The sequence below is a fragment of the Pelobates fuscus genome, chromosome 5 (genome assembly GCF_036172605.1).
Source record: "Pelobates fuscus isolate aPelFus1 chromosome 5, aPelFus1.pri, whole genome shotgun sequence".
NCBI lineage: Eukaryota > Metazoa > Chordata > Amphibia > Anura > Pelobatidae > Pelobates > Pelobates fuscus.
The window spans coordinates 11,672,135-11,693,310 of record NC_086321.1 but is presented as its reverse complement, the minus strand read 5'-3'; the positions used below and the strand labels follow the sequence as shown (position 1 = coordinate 11,693,310).

At 46.8% G+C, this 21,176-nt stretch overlaps 1 protein-coding gene across 4 annotated transcripts; it reads left to right on the top strand.

The window, feature by feature from the left end:
- Positions 1 to 787: 787 nt before the first annotated feature.
- CDK7 (cyclin dependent kinase 7) lies at positions 788 to 19,065 on the top strand. 4 transcript variants are annotated; one of them, XM_063453568.1, is made up of 13 exons: positions 788 to 962; positions 8,481 to 8,540; positions 9,705 to 9,738; positions 12,159 to 12,226; positions 13,942 to 14,010; positions 14,100 to 14,210; positions 14,545 to 14,663; positions 14,869 to 14,968; positions 15,266 to 15,352; positions 15,765 to 15,914; positions 17,617 to 17,764; positions 17,929 to 18,110; positions 18,859 to 19,065. In XM_063453568.1, exons 1-12 carry the CDS (start codon positions 882 to 884, stop codon positions 18,063 to 18,065), a joined length of 1,164 nt encoding a protein of 387 aa, XP_063309638.1. In that variant the 5' UTR covers positions 788 to 881; the 3' UTR covers positions 18,066 to 18,110; positions 18,859 to 19,065. The 4 variants fall into 4 exon arrangements, with proteins under 4 accessions (XP_063309638.1, XP_063309637.1, XP_063309640.1 ...); XM_063453567.1 differs by having other exon boundaries at positions 18,856 to 19,065; XM_063453570.1 differs by lacking the exon at positions 17,929 to 18,110 and having other exon boundaries at positions 789 to 962; positions 18,859 to 19,064.
- The last annotated feature ends 2,111 nt before the right edge of the window (positions 19,066 to 21,176 follow it).

Here is a 21,176-nt window from a genome sequence, read left to right as displayed (position 1 = left end):
ACTATCTGCCTGTAGCTGTGACTATCTGGCTGTGGCTGTGACTATCTGCCTGTGGCTAGCTGCGACTATCTGCCTGTGGCTAGCTGCTTGTAGCTGTGACTATCTGGCTGTGGCTGTGACTATCTGCCCTTGGCTGTGGCTGTGACTATCTGCCTGTGGCTAGCTGCTTGTAGCTGTGACTATCTTGGTGTGACTGTGACTATCTGCCCTTGGCTGTGGCTGTGACTATCTGCCTGTAGCTGTGGCTGTGACTATCTGCCTGTGGCTAGCTGCTTGTAGCTGTGACTATCTGGCTGTGACTATCTACCTGTGGCTGTGACTATCTGCCTTTGGCTATCTGGCTGTGACTATCTGCCTGTAGCTGTGACTATCTGGCTGTGGCAGACTGGGTTTATTTTGTATAAATGTTGCCATGGATACAATGCTTATAATTAGAGCCTTTGCCCTTTTTAAAGATGGCTGCCACACCGCTAACCGTTAGTATCCATGGAGACACATCACTCCGTATAGCAGGTTTCTCGCTCTGTGATTGGCTGAGGACACACCGCGCTCTGACATAACATTACACCAAGATCTATACACTAGAGACGGCAGACTGCGCTATATGCTGGGTGACATGGATTTGTTTTTGTAATACCGGACCGTTGGGGGGAATGGCTCGTGTTTAGGCTGATGTGAATGTATTGTGAATGACGCTGTGGGTGTCACTGAGCTCGATATATAAATTGTGTATAAAGTGCGTGTATCTCTATTGTTTAGAACTCACGGGAGAGAGCTCTTACGTCATTTTGGCGCCACCGTCGCGGCCGGAAGTTGCATGTTGGGGGCGGAGCCTCGCGTTAAATGTTGCTGGTGACAGAGTGAGGGGGAGCTGTGTGACCATGGAGACAGGAACCGGGGGGATCGAGGTCCGCTCCCGGGCCAAGCAGTACGAGAAGCTGGACTTCCTGGGAGAGGGGCAGGTGAGAGGGGGGGGACTTGCTGCCTGGTACCTGCCGCCCGGGGACTTGCCAGGTCAATGGCTCTCTGGCGGCAGTTCGCAAGAACCAAACCTACGAATAGTCATCAGTGGTATTTAGCCATGACTGTTATAGAACTGTTTTCGGTATGAGGGGATCGTGTGGTTCCCGGACAACTTAGTTTGAGGTTTAGGCTGCTGAATTTTGGGACAGGGGGGAGGACGGAAGAACACTATGGGACAGGGGGGAGGACGGAAGAACACTATGGGACAGGGGGGAGGACGGAAGAACACTATGGGACAGGGGGGAGGACGGAAGAACACTATGGGACAGGGGGGAGGACGGAAGAACACTATGGGACAGGGGGGAGGACGGAAGAACACTATGGGACAGGGGGGAGGACGGAAGAACACTATGGGACGGGGGGGAGGACGGAAGAACACTCTGGGACGGGGGGGAGGACGGAAGAACACTCTGGGACGGGGGGGAGGACGGAAGAACACTATGGGACGGGGGGGAGGACGGAAGAACACTATGGGACGGGGGGGAGGACGGAAGAACACTATGGGACGGGGGGGAGGACGGAAGAACACTATGGGACGGGGGGGAGGACGGAAGAACACTATGGGACGGGGGGGAGGACGGAAGAACACTATGGGACGGGGGGGAGGACGGAAGAACACTATGGGACGGGGGGGAGGACGGAAGAACACTATGGGACGGGGGGGAGGACGGAAGAACACTATGGGACGGGGGGGAGGACGGAAGAACACTATGGGACGGGGGGGAGGACGGAAGAACACTATGGGACGGGGGGGAGGACGGAAGAACACTATGGGACGGGGGGGAGGACGGAAGAACACTATGGGACGGGGGGGAGGACGGAAGAACACTATGGGACGGGGGGGAGGACGGAAGAACACTATGGGACGGGGGGGAGGACGGAAGAACACTCTGGGACGGGGGGGGAGGACGGAAGAACACTCTGGGACGGGGGGGAGGACGGAAGAACACTCTGGGACGGGGGGGAGGACGGAAGAACACTCTGGGACGGGGGGGAGGACGGAAGAACACTCTGGGACGGGGGGGAGGACGGAAGAACACTCTGGGACGGGGGGGAGGACGGAAGAACACTCTGGGACGGGGGGGAGGACGGAAGAACACTCTGGGACAGGGGGGAGGACGGAAGAACACTCTGGGACAGGGGGGAGGACGGAAGAACACTCTGGGACAGGGGGGAGGACGGAAGAACACTCTGGGACAGGGGGGAGGACGGAAGAACACTCTGGGACAGGGGGGAGGACGGAAGAACACTCTGGGACAGGGGGGAGGACGGAAGAACACTCTGGGACAGGGGGGAGGACGGAAGAACACTCTGGGACAGGGGGGAGGACGGAAGAACACTCTGGGACAGGGGGGAGGACGGAAGAACACTCTGGGACAGGGGGGAGGACGGAAGAACACTCTGGGACAGGGGGGAGGACGGAAGAACACTCTGGGACAGGGGGGAGGACGGAAGAACACTCTGGGACAGGGGGGAGGACGGAAGAACACTCTGGGACAGGGGGGAGGACGGAAGAACACTCTGGGACAGGGGGGAGGACGGAAGAACACTCTGGGACAGGGGGGAGGACGGAAGAACACTCTGGGACAGGGGGGAGGACGGAAGAACACTCTGGGACAGGGGGGAGGACGGAAGAACACTCTGGGACAGGGGGGAGGACGGAAGAACACTCTGGGACAGGGGGGAGGACGGAAGAACACTCTGGGACAGGGGGGAGGACGGAAGAACACTCTGGGACAGGGGGGAGGACGGAAGAACACTCTGGGACAGGGGGGAGGACGGAAGAACACTCTGGGACAGGGGGGAGGACGGAAGAACACTCTGGGACAGGGGGGAGGACGGAAGAACACTCTGGGACAGGGGGGAGGACGGAAGAACACTCTGGGACAGGGGGGAGGACGGAAGAACACTCTGGGACAGGGGGGAGGACGGAAGAACACTCTGGGACAGGGGGGAGGACGGAAGAACACTCTGGGACAGGGGGGAGGACGGAAGAACACTCTGGGACAGGGGGGAGGACGGAAGAACACTCTGGGACAGGGGGGAGGACGGAAGAACACTCTGGGACAGGGGGGAGGACGGAAGAACACTCTGGGACAGGGGGGAGGACGGAAGAACACTCTGGGACAGGGGGGAGGACGGAAGAACACTCTGGGACAGGGGGGAGGACGGAAGAACACTCTGGGACAGGGGGGAGGACGGAAGAACACTCTGGGACAGGGGGGAGGACGGAAGAACACTCTGGGACAGGGGGGAGGACGGAAGAACACTCTGGGACAGGGGGGAGGACGGAAGAACACTCTGGGACAGGGGGGAGGACGGAAGAACACTCTGGGACAGGGGGGAGGACGGAAGAACACTCTGGGACAGGGGGGAGGACGGAAGAACACTCTGGGACAGGGGGGAGGACGGAAGAACACTCTGGGACAGGGGGGAGGACGGAAGAACACTCTGGGACAGGGGGGAGGACGGAAGAACACTCTGGGACAGGGGGGAGGACGGAAGAACACTCTGGGACAGGGGGGAGGACGGAAGAACACTCTGGGACAGGGGGGAGGACGGAAGAACACTCTGGGACAGGGGGGAGGACGGAAGAACACTCTGGGACAGGGGGGAGGACGGAAGAACACTCTGGGACAGGGGGGAGGACGGAAGAACACTCTGGGACAGGGGGGAGGACGGAAGAACACTCTGGGACAGGGGGGAGGACGGAAGAACACTCTGGGACAGGGGGGAGGACGGAAGAACACTCTGGGACAGGGGGGAGGACGGAAGAACACTCTGGGACAGGGGGGAGGACGGAAGAACACTCTGGGACAGGGGGGAGGACGGAAGAACACTCTGGGACAGGGGGGAGGACGGAAGAACACTCTGGGACAGGGGGGAGGACGGAAGAACACTCTGGGACAGGGGGGAGGACGGAAGAACACTCTGGGACAGGGGGGAGGACGGAAGAACACTCTGGGACAGGGGGGAGGACGGAAGAACACTCTGGGACAGGGGGGAGGACGGAAGAACACTCTGGGACAGGGGGGAGGACGGAAGAACACTCTGGGACAGGGGGGAGGACGGAAGAACACTCTGGGACAGGGGGGAGGACGGAAGAACACTCTGGGACAGGGGGGAGGACGGAAGAACACTCTGGGACAGGGGGGAGGACGGAAGAACACTCTGGGACAGGGGGGAGGACGGAAGAACACTCTGGGACAGGGGGGAGGACGGAAGAACACTCTGGGACAGGGGGGAGGACGGAAGAACACTCTGGGACAGGGGGGAGGACGGAAGAACACTCTGGGACAGGGGGGAGGACGGAAGAACACTCTGGGACAGGGGGGAGGACGGAAGAACACTCTGGGACAGGGGGGAGGACGGAAGAACACTCTGGGACAGGGGGGAGGACGGAAGAACACTCTGGGACAGGGGGGAGGACGGAAGAACACTCTGGGACAGGGGGGAGGACGGAAGAACACTCTGGGACAGGGGGGAGGACGGAAGAACACTCTGGGACAGGGGGGAGGACGGAAGAACACTCTGGGACAGGGGGGAGGACGGAAGAACACTCTGGGACAGGGGGGAGGACGGAAGAACACTCTGGGACAGGGGGGAGGACGGAAGAACACTCTGGGACAGGGGGGAGGACGGAAGAACACTCTGGGACAGGGGGGAGGACGGAAGAACACTCTGGGACAGGGGGGAGGACGGAAGAACACTCTGGGACAGGGGGGAGGACGGAAGAACACTCTGGGACAGGGGGGAGGACGGAAGAACACTCTGGGACAGGGGGGAGGACGGAAGAACACTCTGGGACAGGGGGGAGGACGGAAGAACACTCTGGGACAGGGGGGAGGACGGAAGAACACTCTGGGACAGGGGGGAGGACGGAAGAACACTCTGGGACAGGGGGGAGGACGGAAGAACACTCTGGGACAGGGGGGAGGACGGAAGAACACTCTGGGACAGGGGGGAGGACGGAAGAACACTCTGGGACAGGGGGGAGGACGGAAGAACACTCTGGGACAGGGGGGAGGACGGAAGAACACTCTGGGACAGGGGGGAGGACGGAAGAACACTCTGGGACAGGGGGGAGGACGGAAGAACACTCTGGGACAGGGGGGAGGACGGAAGAACACTCTGGGACAGGGGGGAGGACGGAAGAACACTCTGGGACAGGGGGGAGGACGGAAGAACACTCTGGGACAGGGGGGAGGACGGAAGAACACTCTGGGACAGGGGGGAGGACGGAAGAACACTCTGGGACAGGGGGGAGGACGGAAGAACACTCTGGGACAGGGGGGAGGACGGAAGAACACTCTGGGACAGGGGGGAGGACGGAAGAACACTCTGGGACAGGGGGGAGGACGGAAGAACACTCTGGGACAGGGGGGAGGACGGAAGAACACTCTGGGACAGGGGGGAGGACGGAAGAACACTCTGGGACAGGGGGGAGGACGGAAGAACACTCTGGGACAGGGGGGAGGACGGAAGAACACTCTGGGACAGGGGGGAGGACGGAAGAACACTCTGGGACAGGGGGGAGGACGGAAGAACACTCTGGGACAGGGGGGAGGACGGAAGAACACTCTGGGACAGGGGGGAGGACGGAAGAACACTCTGGGACAGGGGGGAGGACGGAAGAACACTCTGGGACAGGGGGGAGGACGGAAGAACACTCTGGGACAGGGGGGAGGACGGAAGAACACTCTGGGACAGGGGGGAGGACGGAAGAACACTCTGGGACAGGGGGGAGGACGGAAGAACACTCTGGGACAGGGGGGAGGACGGAAGAACACTCTGGGACAGGGGGGAGGACGGAAGAACACTCTGGGACAGGGGGGAGGACGGAAGAACACTCTGGGACAGGGGGGAGGACGGAAGAACACTCTGGGACAGGGGGGAGGACGGAAGAACACTCTGGGACAGGGGGGAGGACGGAAGAACACTCTGGGACAGGGGGGAGGACGGAAGAACACTCTGGGACAGGGGGGAGGACGGAAGAACACTCTGGGACAGGGGGGAGGACGGAAGAACACTCTGGGACAGGGGGGAGGACGGAAGAACACTCTGGGACAGGGGGGAGGACGGAAGAACACTCTGGGACAGGGGGGAGGACGGAAGAACACTCTGGGACAGGGGGGAGGACGGAAGAACACTCTGGGACAGGGGGGAGGACGGAAGAACACTCTGGGACAGGGGGGAGGACGGAAGAACACTCTGGGACAGGGGGGAGGACGGAAGAACACTCTGGGACAGGGGGGAGGACGGAAGAACACTCTGGGACAGGGGGGAGGACGGAAGAACACTCTGGGACAGGGGGGAGGACGGAAGAACACTCTGGGACAGGGGGGAGGACGGAAGAACACTCTGGGACAGGGGGGAGGACGGAAGAACACTCTGGGACAGGGGGGAGGACGGAAGAACACTCTGGGACAGGGGGGAGGACGGAAGAACACTCTGGGACAGGGGGGAGGACGGAAGAACACTCTGGGACAGGGGGGAGGACGGAAGAACACTCTGGGACAGGGGGGAGGACGGAAGAACACTCTGGGACAGGGGGGAGGACGGAAGAACACTCTGGGACAGGGGGGAGGACGGAAGAACACTCTGGGACAGGGGGGAGGACGGAAGAACACTCTGGGACAGGGGGGAGGACGGAAGAACACTCTGGGACAGGGGGGAGGACGGAAGAACACTCTGGGACAGGGGGGAGGACGGAAGAACACTCTGGGACAGGGGGGAGGACGGAAGAACACTCTGGGACGGGGGGGGAGGACGGAAGAACACTCTGGGACGGGGGGGGAGGACGGAAGAACACTCTGGGACGGGGGGGGAGGACGGAAGAACACTCTGGGACGGGGGGGGAGGACGGAAGAACACTCTGGGACGGGGGGGGAGGACGGAAGAACACTCTGGGACGGGGGGGGAGGACGGAAGAACACTCTGGGACGGGGGGGGAGGACGGAAGAACACTCTGGGACGGGGGGGGAGGACGGAAGAACACTCTGGGACGGGGGGGGAGGACGGAAGAACACTCTGGGACGGGGGGGGAGGACGGAAGAACACTCTGGGACGGGGGGGGAGGACGGAAGAACACTCTGGGACGGGGGGGCATTTACACTGCTTCTCTTGGTAACCTAATTCACTCTTTTGGATCTCAGTATTATTTATATGTTCACAATACTCAGATTTACACTTTTTTTCTTTTTTTAACTGGATGTCTTCCTGTTCTCTAAAACCGAACTCCCAATTCCTCCCTCAAATAGCTCTCCTCCTCCTCCTCCTCCATCTATCTACCTGCATGTCAATAGGACACCTTTTACCCCAGACTCTCAAGCGGTCTGCCTTGAGTCTTGCTTTTTCTCCTCACATCCAGTCTGTCTCTAATTCCACCTCAAAAATAGTGCTTGCATTTACCCGAACTGATGACTGACTTTACTACTGTAACTCGCTACTCCTAAGCCTTCTAATTACCCATATTGCCCCTCTGCTACCGCCAGGCTCATCTTCCTGACTGACCACTACTGCCATATCCTGAATGTTCAGAAACCATCCCAAACAGATAACACTAACCTACAAAGCCCTCAACGATTCAACTCCACACTAAATGTCACATTTGCCTAACTCTCCCCTAGCCCCTTTAAGACCTCACTGGAAATAGATCTCTTTCAGGAAAGTCTATCTCTCATTACAATTGCCACCCCCATAGACCTATTCACTCTCCTTCTACTCTTATTATTCTATACACCACTTTTTTCTGGCTTACAGCGTATTTTGACACAGGCATCTTATCTATCGATCCTTCCTCTCCTCTCCCCCTAACATACTGCTTTGCTCCTTTTTCATAGCTTTCTTTACCTTTTTCTCTCGCTCTTATTCTGTAAGTAAATTACTTGTCAAATATCCCAATTATTTTAAAATCATAAATATATGAATACAATGTTAATAATGGGGGGTGGGGGAGCCTTTGTTTTCTTCACATGTGTTTATAATGTTTACACAGTAAGTGGAGTTAAAGAAAAAGACTCAATAGATTTGTATATCAATCCTGATTATGAAATGCTTCACCTGTCTATGTTCTAACTTAATGTTTGGTGGTTTGATGCTGATCACAGATAAAAATCATCAGGGAAGCACACAGAGAACCCTGTCAGGTTCTTTTTAGACGTTTAGGGTCTCCACAAACTGGGTTCAGGTTCAGCCACAATGATATAAATACATTTATGGGGCTGAATGCAGTGCTCACTTAGACCACTGTCAGTCTTAGACCACTGGATATAGACCCAGATATCATAGCAGGGATTTTGTCATGCTAACACACAAGAATGTTAAAATGTGCCATCGTGTTCTATTCAGGACTTGGCTGTAATGGCAAAAGGTCTGTGTTAATCTGTATATAGAACAAAAACACTGACCAAACTGAGGGCAAAGATGCTTTTTGATTAGATTGTTTTTTGTTATAGTTTGCCACAGTTTACAAAGCAAGGGATAAGAACACCGACAGAATTGTTGCAATAAAAAAGGTATTTATGATTTGTATCATCTTTACATTTTGTATTGTTTTTAATTTAGAAAATTGATTAAATTGTGTGTATATTCTACAAGCTATAGGGTCTAAAAGTCATGTTACAAGCCAGGCCTTGGGTTATTTGCAACTGCAAGCCATACAATACTCACCAGGAGTACAATGCTACTTGCCAAGGCTACCATTTCACTTGCAGTGGAGAGTAGACATTTTGAGCACTGTAGTATTAAAATAATAAAACGTGTAAATAAAAATTGTATCAGTGGGACATTCTAAGCTGCATGACCACTGTAGCTCCATGTGGTTTAGTTTAAAAGTGCTAATGGGCTCATCCTATCACCTGGAAACCACCCACTCCTCAACTGCATTGATAATTAACAAAGTGCAATATAGGAAATTGAGGTGTTCACATACCAAAGTGCATACCGTGAAAATGAGTAAAACCAAAAATAACATCCCTGTATTAGAAGTTTAAAATACCCTGAAGACTTCCTCTTGTCTTCTAAAACAGCTATACAAAAATAGGGGAATGTTCTGCTAAAAAAACGAAACTGAATGCAATACAACATTACTGTGTTTATAAAGTGCCAAAAATGTGCATGATGATTTGGACAACAAGAAATGTAACAAGCCTGAATCGGTTAGTCTGAAATTGTAGGGGGTCAGTAGACTTTCTTAACTCACCCGGGCATCGGACAGATTGGCTTTTAAACCACTTTCAGATGTGTATGGTTGTTAAACAATGTTTCTATTATTATCAAACTGCTGGCTCTCGAATATTCACCAAGCCGAATGTGACAAAGCTGAACTCGATTTGACTGGTTTAGCATGAGGTTACTTGTTTGATAATTGTGCACTCTTATATGTAATCTTTGTATTGATGTGTTGTAAAATCCTGGAGCCGATCAGTCAACTTGAAGTTCATCAACAAGTCTTGTGATCATTTGCTAGCAAATGCAACACATTGTTGGGAGGGAATCATGGGACTTGTAGTTCATTGATACCCATGCATCTGTAGTCCATGCCCCATCTAATATATAGCATTTCATAAACTTACATCTATACACATTTTAATGCAATTTGTTAGTTAAATTGCTTATAAAACTACCAACATGCTGTGTATCGTTGTACAAACTTTAATTGTTTTATATATATATTTCAGATTAAGCTGGGTCACAGAGCTGAAGCTAATGATGGTAAGTAATGATTACAATCCCAAATCTAATGGAATTGTAGTGTCATGTATAGCACTTTAAATGGTAAACCCTCTGTATAATGTGCTTTCCAGATTCCTAGGAAATGCATAGTTAGAAAGTAATTAATCCATACATACATATTGGCTGTAGAGCGAATCCATCGCAGTGAAGGCTGCGCACTCAGGGATCTGAAGTTTCTTTCTGTCCCACCAGCAACTTGTGTAAAGACATCCTACAATTCCTGTTATTACATCTATTAATCTATAAGATTTCTTAATATGAACATGTCATTCACAAAACTGTAAACTGAATGTGAACTGAAAAAAACCAAACCGGTCCTGCACATCGAAATTCTTATTAGAATAGTGTCTACTTGTAGTATGCTTAGCTGGGCCGCCTCCATTGGCTTAGTCCTAGTAATTCCATCCTCAAAGATATTGGAGTATCTGTTACATTTTTAAATCTTTATAACTTTACAGAAAGTAAAGTGTGGTAAATCCAGTTCATATCCAGCAGTATATGCATGTTATGCTGTGAACACTAGAGGGCGCCAACATTTTCTTGGCAAGATTTGTAAGCCAGTAATCGGGACAATAGGCAGTTTCATTTTCAGTTGACTGAAAGTGCTTTGTTTTTTGGCTTTGTTTTATTACATTTTAATTATATTTTAGCTTTTTGTCCTGTGAGGACAGTTAAAGGACCACTATAGTGCCAGGAAAACATACCCACTGGGCTGGATGGTGAGGAAGGGGTTAAACACTCGCCTTTCTCCAGCGCCGGGCTCCCTCGGTACTGCAGACTCTCCTCCTCCTTTCCCCGTCATCGGCTGAATGCGCTTGCGCGGCAAGAGCCGCACGCGCATTCAGCCAGTCTCATAGGAAAGCATTCTCAATGCTTTCCTGTGGACACTGGCGTCTTCTCACTGTGAAAATCAGTGAGAAACACCTCTAGCTGCTGTCAATGAGACAGCCACCAGAGGCTGGATTAACCCTGAAGTAAACATAGCAGTTTCTCTGAAACTGCTATGTTTACAGCAGAAAGGGTTAATCCTAGGTGGACCTGGCACCCAGACCACTACATTAAGCTGCAAAGGATGGGCAAATGTAGATAACCTGGGAGAAGGGCTGCTGAGGGTCACTTCCTCAAATGAGAACCGGATTTGACGCAAATTGTTTATCTAGCGTTGGATTGGTTGCCGTTATTCAAATTTTGAGCTTTGTTCCAGGAGAACAAGACATGGAGATTTATAGGACACTACAGCTCTCATTGACAACACTATTACTACCAGATTAGTGGCTGTAAGTACCAGTAAATGGTATAATAACCTCCTTACGTGAAATGTGAGACCAAACAATGACCACCACCACTGTATCACTGTCCCGGAAAAAACACCACCTGGGGTTAAAATTAAAATTACTGGGTGTCTATTGGAATAAACTAATAGTATGGACAGGACTCAGTGGAAATGGAAATAAACTAAATAATAGCAATTGAAAATGAATAGATAATATCAATTGCGCATTTATCAGTTAGTGGGGTCCTTACCTCCCACAATGTTCGGTAGGAGGAATCCAAAACTATCTGAATTATGTTATAGTAAGGGTCCCACACCTTATATAGTGGGGAACCAGTACACATTAGGAATAAACATATATTAAAAACTTGAATAAATAATAAATATTGGCATCCAAAGAAGGGGTTAAAATTCCTATGTCAATTATATAGTGCGGCAGACAGTGTACCAAAAGAGTAATATTTATTAGTACAAATAAAACCTGTCAACAAAGCACACATCAATATACAAGACTGCATAAAAAGGCAAAAGTCCCAATGAAACAGACAAAAGAAATCAGGTTAACAGACCGGGGGTCCAGAGATGAAATGGTCACTCTCTTGCCGGCCGGATAGGAGTGAGTCCTGACCTCCTCGTGCTGCTGTAACACTGAATCTCCGCCGTGTGCGTTCCAGTATGCTGCTTCAGGGATCGATTGCACTATGCCGCCTAACGCGTTTCGTGATCGATCACTTCATCAGAGGATTGGCTGTAACTGCTGAATGTGGGGATTTTTACATCACGGGGGAAAAAAGGGGTTCACGCCTGCTTGGAGTATCATAGTAACCTGGGTCCGTAAAGTTAAACCATCCACAAATCTCTCTGCAGCAAATACAGTTTGAAACTATTTTCAATTGTGCCACAAACAGGGAAACATTTCATCTTGATTCCAAAATGGCCTTCCGATTTCCGAGTCACTGAGCTATGACTTCTTACAATACGAGTGAAATAAGATCTGACTCGCTTTGTTTTTGTTACATGTATGTGTGTAAACATAAGTTTAATTTACTAAACTGTAATTTTGATACAAATATGTGAATTTCTGTTCGGTGTGGATCATAATTCTTTTATTTCTAATGATTTCCAGGTATAAACAGAACTGCGTTAAGGGAAATCAAACTACTGCAGGAATTAAGTCATCCAAATATTATCGGTGTAAGTACCGGCTGTGTTACACTGTGTCCGTTCCACATAAATCCCCATAATATTTAAATATATGCAGAGTAGTATACTAGCCGTTATTGTACCATAAATATTCTAAACATTATTTTCATCCAGGATACACAGATCTAAATATCCCCTGTTGGGATGGGGCTTATTCACTAAAGCATGTGTAGGTCAAAGGAGCAGTTTGAGAATCACCTCTATCTGTCAAAGCACTCGGCATATTTATTGTGGAACCAGAAGAATGCTTCCTGGAAAACTTCTTTTACATAATTTACATTTTTTTTAAAGGATCACTATAGGGTCAGGAAGACAACCCTGTATTCCTGACCCTATAGTGCTAAACCCACCATTTAGGTGGCTTGCCCCCCTATAAAAGTTTTAAACTCACCTTATTTCCAGAGCTGTGCTGGCCCCACCCACTTTGTGACATCATCAAAATGACAGATTTTCAACCAATCATAGGGGGCGTTGCCAAATGCATTTTTGGCCAATCAGGACCTCCTCATAAAGATGCATTCAGCATCTCCATGCAGAGCGTGGGGCCGCTGAACAGCAGGGCTATTTACTGTGTAGCCCTGAGCCAGGAAGCACCTCTAGCAGCTATCTGAGGAGTGGCCACTTGGAGGTGTCCCTAGGGGCAATGTAAACACTGTGTTTTCACTGAAAAGGCAGTGTTTGCATAAAAATGCCTGAAGGGAGCTATTATACTCACCAGAACAACTACATTAAGCTGTATATTATACATTAAGCTATATACTATACATTAAGCTGTATATTATACATTAAGCTGTATTTGTTCTGGTGATTATAGTGTACCCATAATGTACAATACAAGGTAACACAACTGTTTCAAAGCAATGAAGAATAGTTAAACATTTTGGAAAATGATTTGTCTTGAGATTCAAAGGTGTGTGTGTGTGTGTGTGTGTGTTTTTTTTTTTCTAATAATTCTTGGTGACTAAGATGGGCTGTATGCCTAAACCTGTTATCTGTAGTCTGGGGTAACCGGTGTATAATGAGGCAGTGAACACGTAAAGGAACACTAACCTGTATTCCTGACCCTATAGTGTTAAAAACACCATTTAGGTGGCTAGTCCCCTGTTAATCCCCTTGAAAGGTAATAAAACTTGCCTTATTTCCAGCGCCACCCTGATCCGCGTCCTTGCTGACATCACAATTTATGAATTTTAGCCAATCCCATGCTTTCCCATGCAGCTAAAATTGGGGAAGGGGCGGGGCTAATTAGCACCGCCTTATAAAGATGCTTGGAATCTGCATCTCTGAGGAACATTCAGCTGCATGGAGGTAATCTAAAGAATGGGAGCGCTTTGTGCCTGCTTATATTCCTAATCTGCAACATTATACGATAATTGGGTCACTTTAATACATTGTTTTTGTGAGTCTTTTTCTTCATACACACAGACACTACAAGTGCCATAATTTCTCCCAGAAACCTGTTCAGAAATTACCTCCCCATAGGTCTGGCTTGTTGTGAGCCTACGGAAGCAGAATGTTCTCTAGCATTTTAGGGCTTCTGCACATGTTGGTTATTTATTTATTTATTTATTTATTTTTTAATGAAAAAGTTTTGGAAAGCTTAATATGGTATAAATGACAATTGTGGGAAATGTAGTCCCCGAACTCTGCCACAGTTTATTGCCTTTTTTTCCCCCTGAATTAATCCTTGTAATCCTCTTTTGTAGCTTCTGGATGCGTTTGGCCACAAGTCAAATATAAGCCTAGTGTTTGATTTTATGGAAACGGATTTAGAGGTGAGATTGGTGTTTTTAGTTTTAAACTATCCAGCACATCTAGTTAGATTGCAGTGTGCCGTCTTATCATTTATTTCTGTACATTGCAGGTCATTATTCGGGATACCAGCTTAGTATTAACGCCTGCTCACATTAAATCTTACATGCTGATGACCCTTCAGGGTTTGGAATATTTACATAATCTTTGGATCCTGCACAGAGTACGTAATACGTCCACGATACCTCTGTTAATCTATTATGTGATTTATGCTGCTGCATGTGAAATGGATATACAGAGCAAACCTTATTTTCAAGAATCCTTGTTGCATAGAACCCGAGCTGAACCTGGAGATCTTACATGGGCCAGTAAAGCAGGACATTACTCACTGAGGGTCTTACAGTTTATACGTATAGCATTCAGTGTCATTTTTCTCTCTTGTTTTTTTTTTTTTTTTTATATTCACAATGGTGGTAATGTGCAAAATTAAGCAGCTGCACTAGTCTGCAACTCTGAAGAAGTGGCTTTTTCATTACCTGCTTTTGTCATATTTACAGGACTTGAAACCAAATAATTTGCTATTGGATGAGAACGGAGTTCTTAAACTGGCTGATTTTGGTCTGGCTAAATCCTTTGGGAGTCCGAACAGAATGTACACTCATCAAGTAGTAACAAGGTGTCTGTTTTTAGTCTGCCAATTTTTTTTAATTTGTCTGCATTTGTGCTATCCTGGTTAACAGTAGTCTTGTTTTACATTTGGGAAAACATCAGTGTCATCTGTTAAATGTAATCTCTCTTTTTAGAAGTCCTAACTCTGCTTTGTAAATTAAGCAACTGCCCTTAGAATCTCCAGTAATCAATAGGTTTTGTGTCTTTTCTAGGTGGTATCGTTCCCCAGAGTTGCTGTTTGGTGCCCGGATGTACGGAGTTGGAGTGGACATGTGGGCAGTGGGCTGTATTCTTGCAGAGTTGCTGCTTAGAGTAAGTTAACCATGCTAAAAGATGGCCTGTCTGTGTGTCGCAGGTTCTCTTTGGATCTTTCCTGCTCCCCATTGTTCATTTGTGGAAGTGTTTACACAAGATGGCTGCTCTGTCTTCATATGGAAATCCTTTATATTTTTGATTCCTGCAGTTGTAATTACACAATCATTCTGTTTTTCTTGCACTTGCCATTTTGTACCACTCTTATTTGGTGTACTGTGTCAGAGACTGCATCACAGAAATTAAATCTTAAGTAGAAAGGGAGTTTCAGAATAATGTCTCCACCTGTTTGTACAGGTTCCATTTTTGCCAGGAGATTCAGATTTGGACCAGCTTACAAGAATATTTGAAACCCTTGGTACACCCACAGAGGATCAGTGGCCGGTGAGTACCTACTGGAACAGAACACCTCTGATATGTACAACTGGCTAGAAATAAAGCACATAAAGACTGCTGTGCTTGGACACCTGAAGTGTATTGTTTTAATCAGCGAGTCTTGTTCCCGGCAGCTGTCCTGTTTGTACAGAATACTCACGGCAATGTATATATTGTATAGTGCAGGAGCACTCTGTTTTTATCATTCATGCTTTTTAAAACAGAGCTGTCACTTTGAGAGCAGTCTCGGCAGTGACCTGTGTACAGCACTGCAGGAGTTAAGTAATTTGCATGCTTTGCTTAGTGTCACAATGAATCTGTAAACATATAAAAATAGCACAACCAGTAGCAAAGTCTTTAGTTGGATATATTGTTTTGGAAATGACTTTAATTCTGTAAATCTCTTCATTTCTTCGAGCAGGGCATGTCCAGTTTGCCGGATTATGTAACATTCAAGAGTTTCCCAGGAACCGCTTTCCATCTCATATTCAGTGCGGCAGGAGATGATCTGCTTGAACTTCTGCAAGGATTATTCATATTCAATCCCTGTGCACGGCTCACAGCCACACAGGTAAACTTCCAACTCTTTACTGAAAATGGAATATGAACGAGCCCGGTTCACTCTGAAAAGTCTGGTTTAATTTGCGTATTGTGTTTAAGCTTAATGGTTATATTTGCAAATCTAGTGACTGAAATGTTTATCGGACATGTGTTATTTATGCACCGGTTTGTCACTTGCTCTGAGCTCTCTCAAAAGCAGATTTTACTTGTCACGGATAGCAAGGTCGCTTGGTGTCCCTTGGTCACAGCTTCTTCTTTGCCCTGCAGGTTCTAGATTCAGTTACAGCATACAGTGATTTTTAGCTACAGGAGACGGTAATCATAGACTTTTTGTTACTTGTATATTTCCCCAGTATAGTGGATGAAATCCGTTGTATTGAGTAAAACATATAAACTCTTAATTGCACGAAAAACATAAATACCCATACACACAACTAGCCAGTCTTGAGCCAAAATAATGCAAACTACTCCTTGGTGTCTGGGACATAACTAGGTTAAGGATAATTTAATTACCTGCTGGACACAAACGCATTGCACAACACAGAATAATTAACAAAATAGTGTTCATCCAGTTCAACATTTTGTAGAATAACTCCACAATAACACAATGTGCCCCCACATGCTATGCATAATTTTAAAGCTGGTGACCAAGCGCCCATACTGTCCAAAAAGTGCTGTGATCAGATACTCCGTGGCAGAGTTATGAGCTGGTAAAGTTTTACCGGGTTGCGGCTATTCTTCAATCCACCTCAGCGTTCCATGTCATTTGTTAATAAGTCCTGGTCACCTATTCTATCTCCCAGCGTGTCCGGGACTGGGAGCATACCCAAGTTCTTGGTGTCATTCAATATACCACAGCCTCCCTGATCTCCCTTCCAAAAAGCTCCCTGCTTGGTGGAATTGGAGCAGAAAACTACCCTGATAAAGTTTGATCGGACCGCGGCACTCCTGCGATCAGATACAGTTCCATGCGATTCCTGGGTATCTCCTGGTCAGGTGCTCTCTGCTGTTGTGTGTGTTCCTGGGCTTTGTTGGCTCAGCGATCTTGTGGTGGCAGAGCACGGCGTGTAGGTGGTTGTGGGATGTAATTGTAGTCCTTTCAGGGAGGAGATGGTTGAGAGTCCCACGCCAGTTGTTAAATGGCAATGTTGGAGAACCCATATAAATCAACCGGAAAAGGTATTTCTGGTACAGGGCACATACATTGTGGGCAGGAGGCTTGCCTTCAAGCTTCTCCAGAAGGCTGTGGCACGGATGCTTCATGACAATATTGACTTATTTGTCCAATTTGCATAAATATTCACTGGTATAATTATTGGGAGATTATGCAGTGTCTACAGGTTAAGATAGAGGAGGAGGGGATCCACTGAGCTTTGCCATATAATGTAGGAGGGCCATTAAAATAACTGGCTCCCAGTGCATCGAAGAACCAACAGCTGTAAGTGAATATGTTGCAGCTTCAACAGGTACAGAGCTCGGAGTATATAGCCTAGTGTGACCCTCGGTGTAAGATATAACCCTCTGATTGAAATGTTTTGGTTTTTTATGTGTTCAATTTTTATTTTAGATTTGGCTAAAAAATAATTTAAAAGGGCCCTTAAACGTACCATAATTCAAGCTTTTATTGTTTTATGTTTGGTTGGGTTGTCTTGGTAATCCATCTTTTATGTGGGAACTTAGACTTCCTCTTGGTTTTTCTGTTTCCTCTTAAGGCGCTCAAAAAGAAATATTTTAGTAACCGACCAGCACCAACTCCTGGGAACCTGCTGCCAAGACCAAACTGTTCAGTTGAAGCTCTAAAGGAACAGCAAAACCTTAATATGGGCATCAAGAGGAAGCGGACAGAAGGCATGGATCAAAGTAAGACATTGATTATAGCCGCAATGCTTGAATTTTCATTGAGGGCCATCTGAAAATGAAACCGATACAGACATTATAATGAATTCATGTATTGTCAGTAAATGTTTGATGTGATTGGCCAGGCTTTTTCTGTATGTGTTATTAGAAATTTGTAATTCCCCCAGGCCAGCAGACCACCTTGCCTATTACTAACCGCCAACCAGGGGTCCTCTATTTAAGCTGGCGTGCACTGTGCAGTTACTGGAAGCTTCAGCACCGAGACTGTCTGGGAATAGCCCAAGTGTTCCTGTGCCAAGACTGACCGCTGTTGCCTGGCTGCAGCAGTGCATGTTAAGGGGCTATTATTGTAAGATTTAAAACAGTCATTTTCACATTCAAGACTAAAAAGTGAATACATTTTCTGGTTTTATTTCTAAGCTCTAGTTACTTAAACTATAAGAAAATCTAAAAATATGCACAATTTTCTTTCAATTCTTCTATTCTTTTGTTATACTTTGTTTGTGTATCTATATTATCTATTTGTCTATCTATCTCTGTCTCTATCGTCTCGGTTGCAGTTTAAAAGAAAGCATTAAATTACAGTGGAATATCTAGTAAAAGTTCCAAAAAAGGCCTTGGTTACAAATGCCCGGGAATCTCCGGAGAGCCTTGGTCACAGTGGGGTAATATCCTTGATGGGAGGAATTATTGCTCCAGGGACCACCATTGCAAATTAGAATATCTCCTACACAAAACTGGTGTTCTGGAGACTGTAAGACCTACAGACAATGGGGGCATTGGGAGAGTGTCCCTTTTGAATTGCTGAAACCCTTAAGTATGAATACACAAACTAGCATGGCAATTTCCTTTTGGGCAGCAATGTGTACCATTTTAATGCCGATTTTAATGTGCCATCTCCCCTTTCTGGGAAGTATAAGCTGCAGCAAACGGTGACCTGTCTGAATTAATCAGTTTGTCACCAGGTAGGAATGTGTTTAGGTTTTTTTTTTTTGGTTCCATTTTCAGGTGGTGTACATTGTGTAACAATCATTTATCTCTCTTTTGTAAAAATATAAAATATATATATATTTTTTCTCACTTTATTTTTTCAGAAGACATCGCAAAAAAGTTGAATTTTTGACTGCAGGCAAGATGAGGACCAGTCAGAGCCTGCTAAAAATGCTGCTATGGACATCACCACAAAAATGTTTAATATTTGCTTGGAATTAGTCTTGTAATATATTGTATATTTTATATATATTGAATTTTGAAAGAACATGTCATTTTGATATCTGTTTTTCAGTGGCTTTTTTTTTTTTTTTTTTTTTTTTTTTTAATAAATTATAAATTTTGTTAAACCATGCTGAAGTTGTTAATGTAGAGAGAGCTGTTTAACTTGCTTTGTTTCACATGCATTTTTTAACCTACTGAGGAGTACAGTTTAATCTCTGTGTAAATCTTCGGGACCCACAAATGGGTGCATCGTTCATATCATACCCTTGGTATTATCAGATTGTAATTGTTTAATTTAGCAGCATTGCTTGCCCAGTCCTGCTTGGACCTATTGGATACTGGGAAACTGTGCAGTTTAACAAATCTGTCTTCTTATGGGGTGTAGAAGCTGGCCCCTTGGCTCTGGCTATGTGATGTGGGTTGATTCCAGATCTCTCTGTCAAAGCTGGAATAGCCAATACAGGAGTTTAGTTCTAAATTAGCTGGGGAGCCCTATTTTGTCATAAACTGTCTGGATATTGCTCCACAACCACTAAACTGAGATGTGGTGCTTTGAGCACTCCTTTTAAGGTGACCTGCCAAAAAAAAAAAAAAAAAAAATCCCTGTATTACAACTGAAGAATTGGTCTTTGAACTAATATTTTCATGGCATCTTGAAACTGTTATTTGTGTAATTTGATTTTAACCTATTTTATTTCTAAATTAAGAACATTAGCTGTTGCAAAGTGTATAGTTTGCATGCCTACTCACTAACATTAATTTATTTTAAAAATGAAGGGTACTGATTGGCTCCCTATCACTACAAGCCGTGGCTTGGCTGGGACCCTGGAACTGCTCCTTCCTGGAGCCAAATGGGGAATTCGCTCTAGTCCTTACAAGGACTTTCCCTGTTGAATCTCCCTGTAGTGCCACTGGGGAGTGAGACCAGTTGTCTCCACTCCCAATTACTTGCCCTGCCGCTGGGGCGTGAGACCGACAGTCTCCACTCCCTGTAACACACACTACCAGAAAAAAGGACAGCACACCTCTCTCCCAGTGTTTCACACTGCTGCTGGGGAGTGAGACCGGTTTTCTCCCCTCCCTGTAACACACTCGACTGCTGGGGAGAGAGACCGACCATCTCCTCTCCCGATAATACACTCTGCAAATCAATACACCTGGATAAATACCACGATGTGCTAACATGTGATAATGTCACATTAATATATAATTATTCTTAATTCCACCTGCAGAATGGAATGTTTATAACTATATATTCTTTAGTTAACTAAATATCGAAATCTGACCATGATTTATCCAGTCATATATCATGCTATTAGAAAAAAATTAATTTATATTAAATGAAAACAGCATATTTACCAGTTAAAGAGATGTTCTCATCAGATGTCATTAGGTAGTCTCAAGGAACTTGTTTGTCTGTCATAAACCTCTCTGCATGTCCCAATCTGAAAGCCCAAACTTTCTCTTTCAACTCCGACTCCTCTTCTCTTACTCACTTTGCTTCTTTCTGACTCCTTGTCTTTCTCCCTCACTTAGCCTGTGATCCTGATTTTTAAAGGGCCAGACTTTCTGTCGTCATTACTTGATAAACCAATAGGAAATTGAAGGTTTGTTTAACCTGCAGATTGCCGTTTAGGTATTTGGTCCATTGAGGGTAGTATCGCCCCACTAAACTTTTCTATCCAGGAAACAGTTAACTTTTCCTGATGACGATTTTGACGTAATTTGGCTTATCTATATGGCTATTATAATTTAAGTTTACTTGTCAGTTCAAAGCATTTCTTTCAGTCTTTGTGTCAGCAATTTCTGTCGTAATTTCTAAAATTGACAGTTTAAACTAAAATTGACCCCTAACTTACAATGGGATCTTGTAATATTTAGAAAGTAAAGCTAAATTACTGAGTCTTATCTGGTCACTGGTGTCTGGCTTTCTTGTGTGAAGCTAACATTAAGAAGAGTATTCCATCTCCCTTCTCTGTTAGACTCGTATCACTTGGCTTGTTTATATAATACATTCCTTAGCTCAGGCTATGTGGTTTGTGTTACAAAAAGGATAGCAATTTGTGTCTTTGTTAGTTTGAAGATAGCAAAATGGAGTCTGCTCTGTTCTGAGTGACTCAGGCAATATACACTTTTATTTCTATCATGGCACAAAATGTCTGCCGATATAAATATCCTGACATAACCCCCTTAGTGCTTA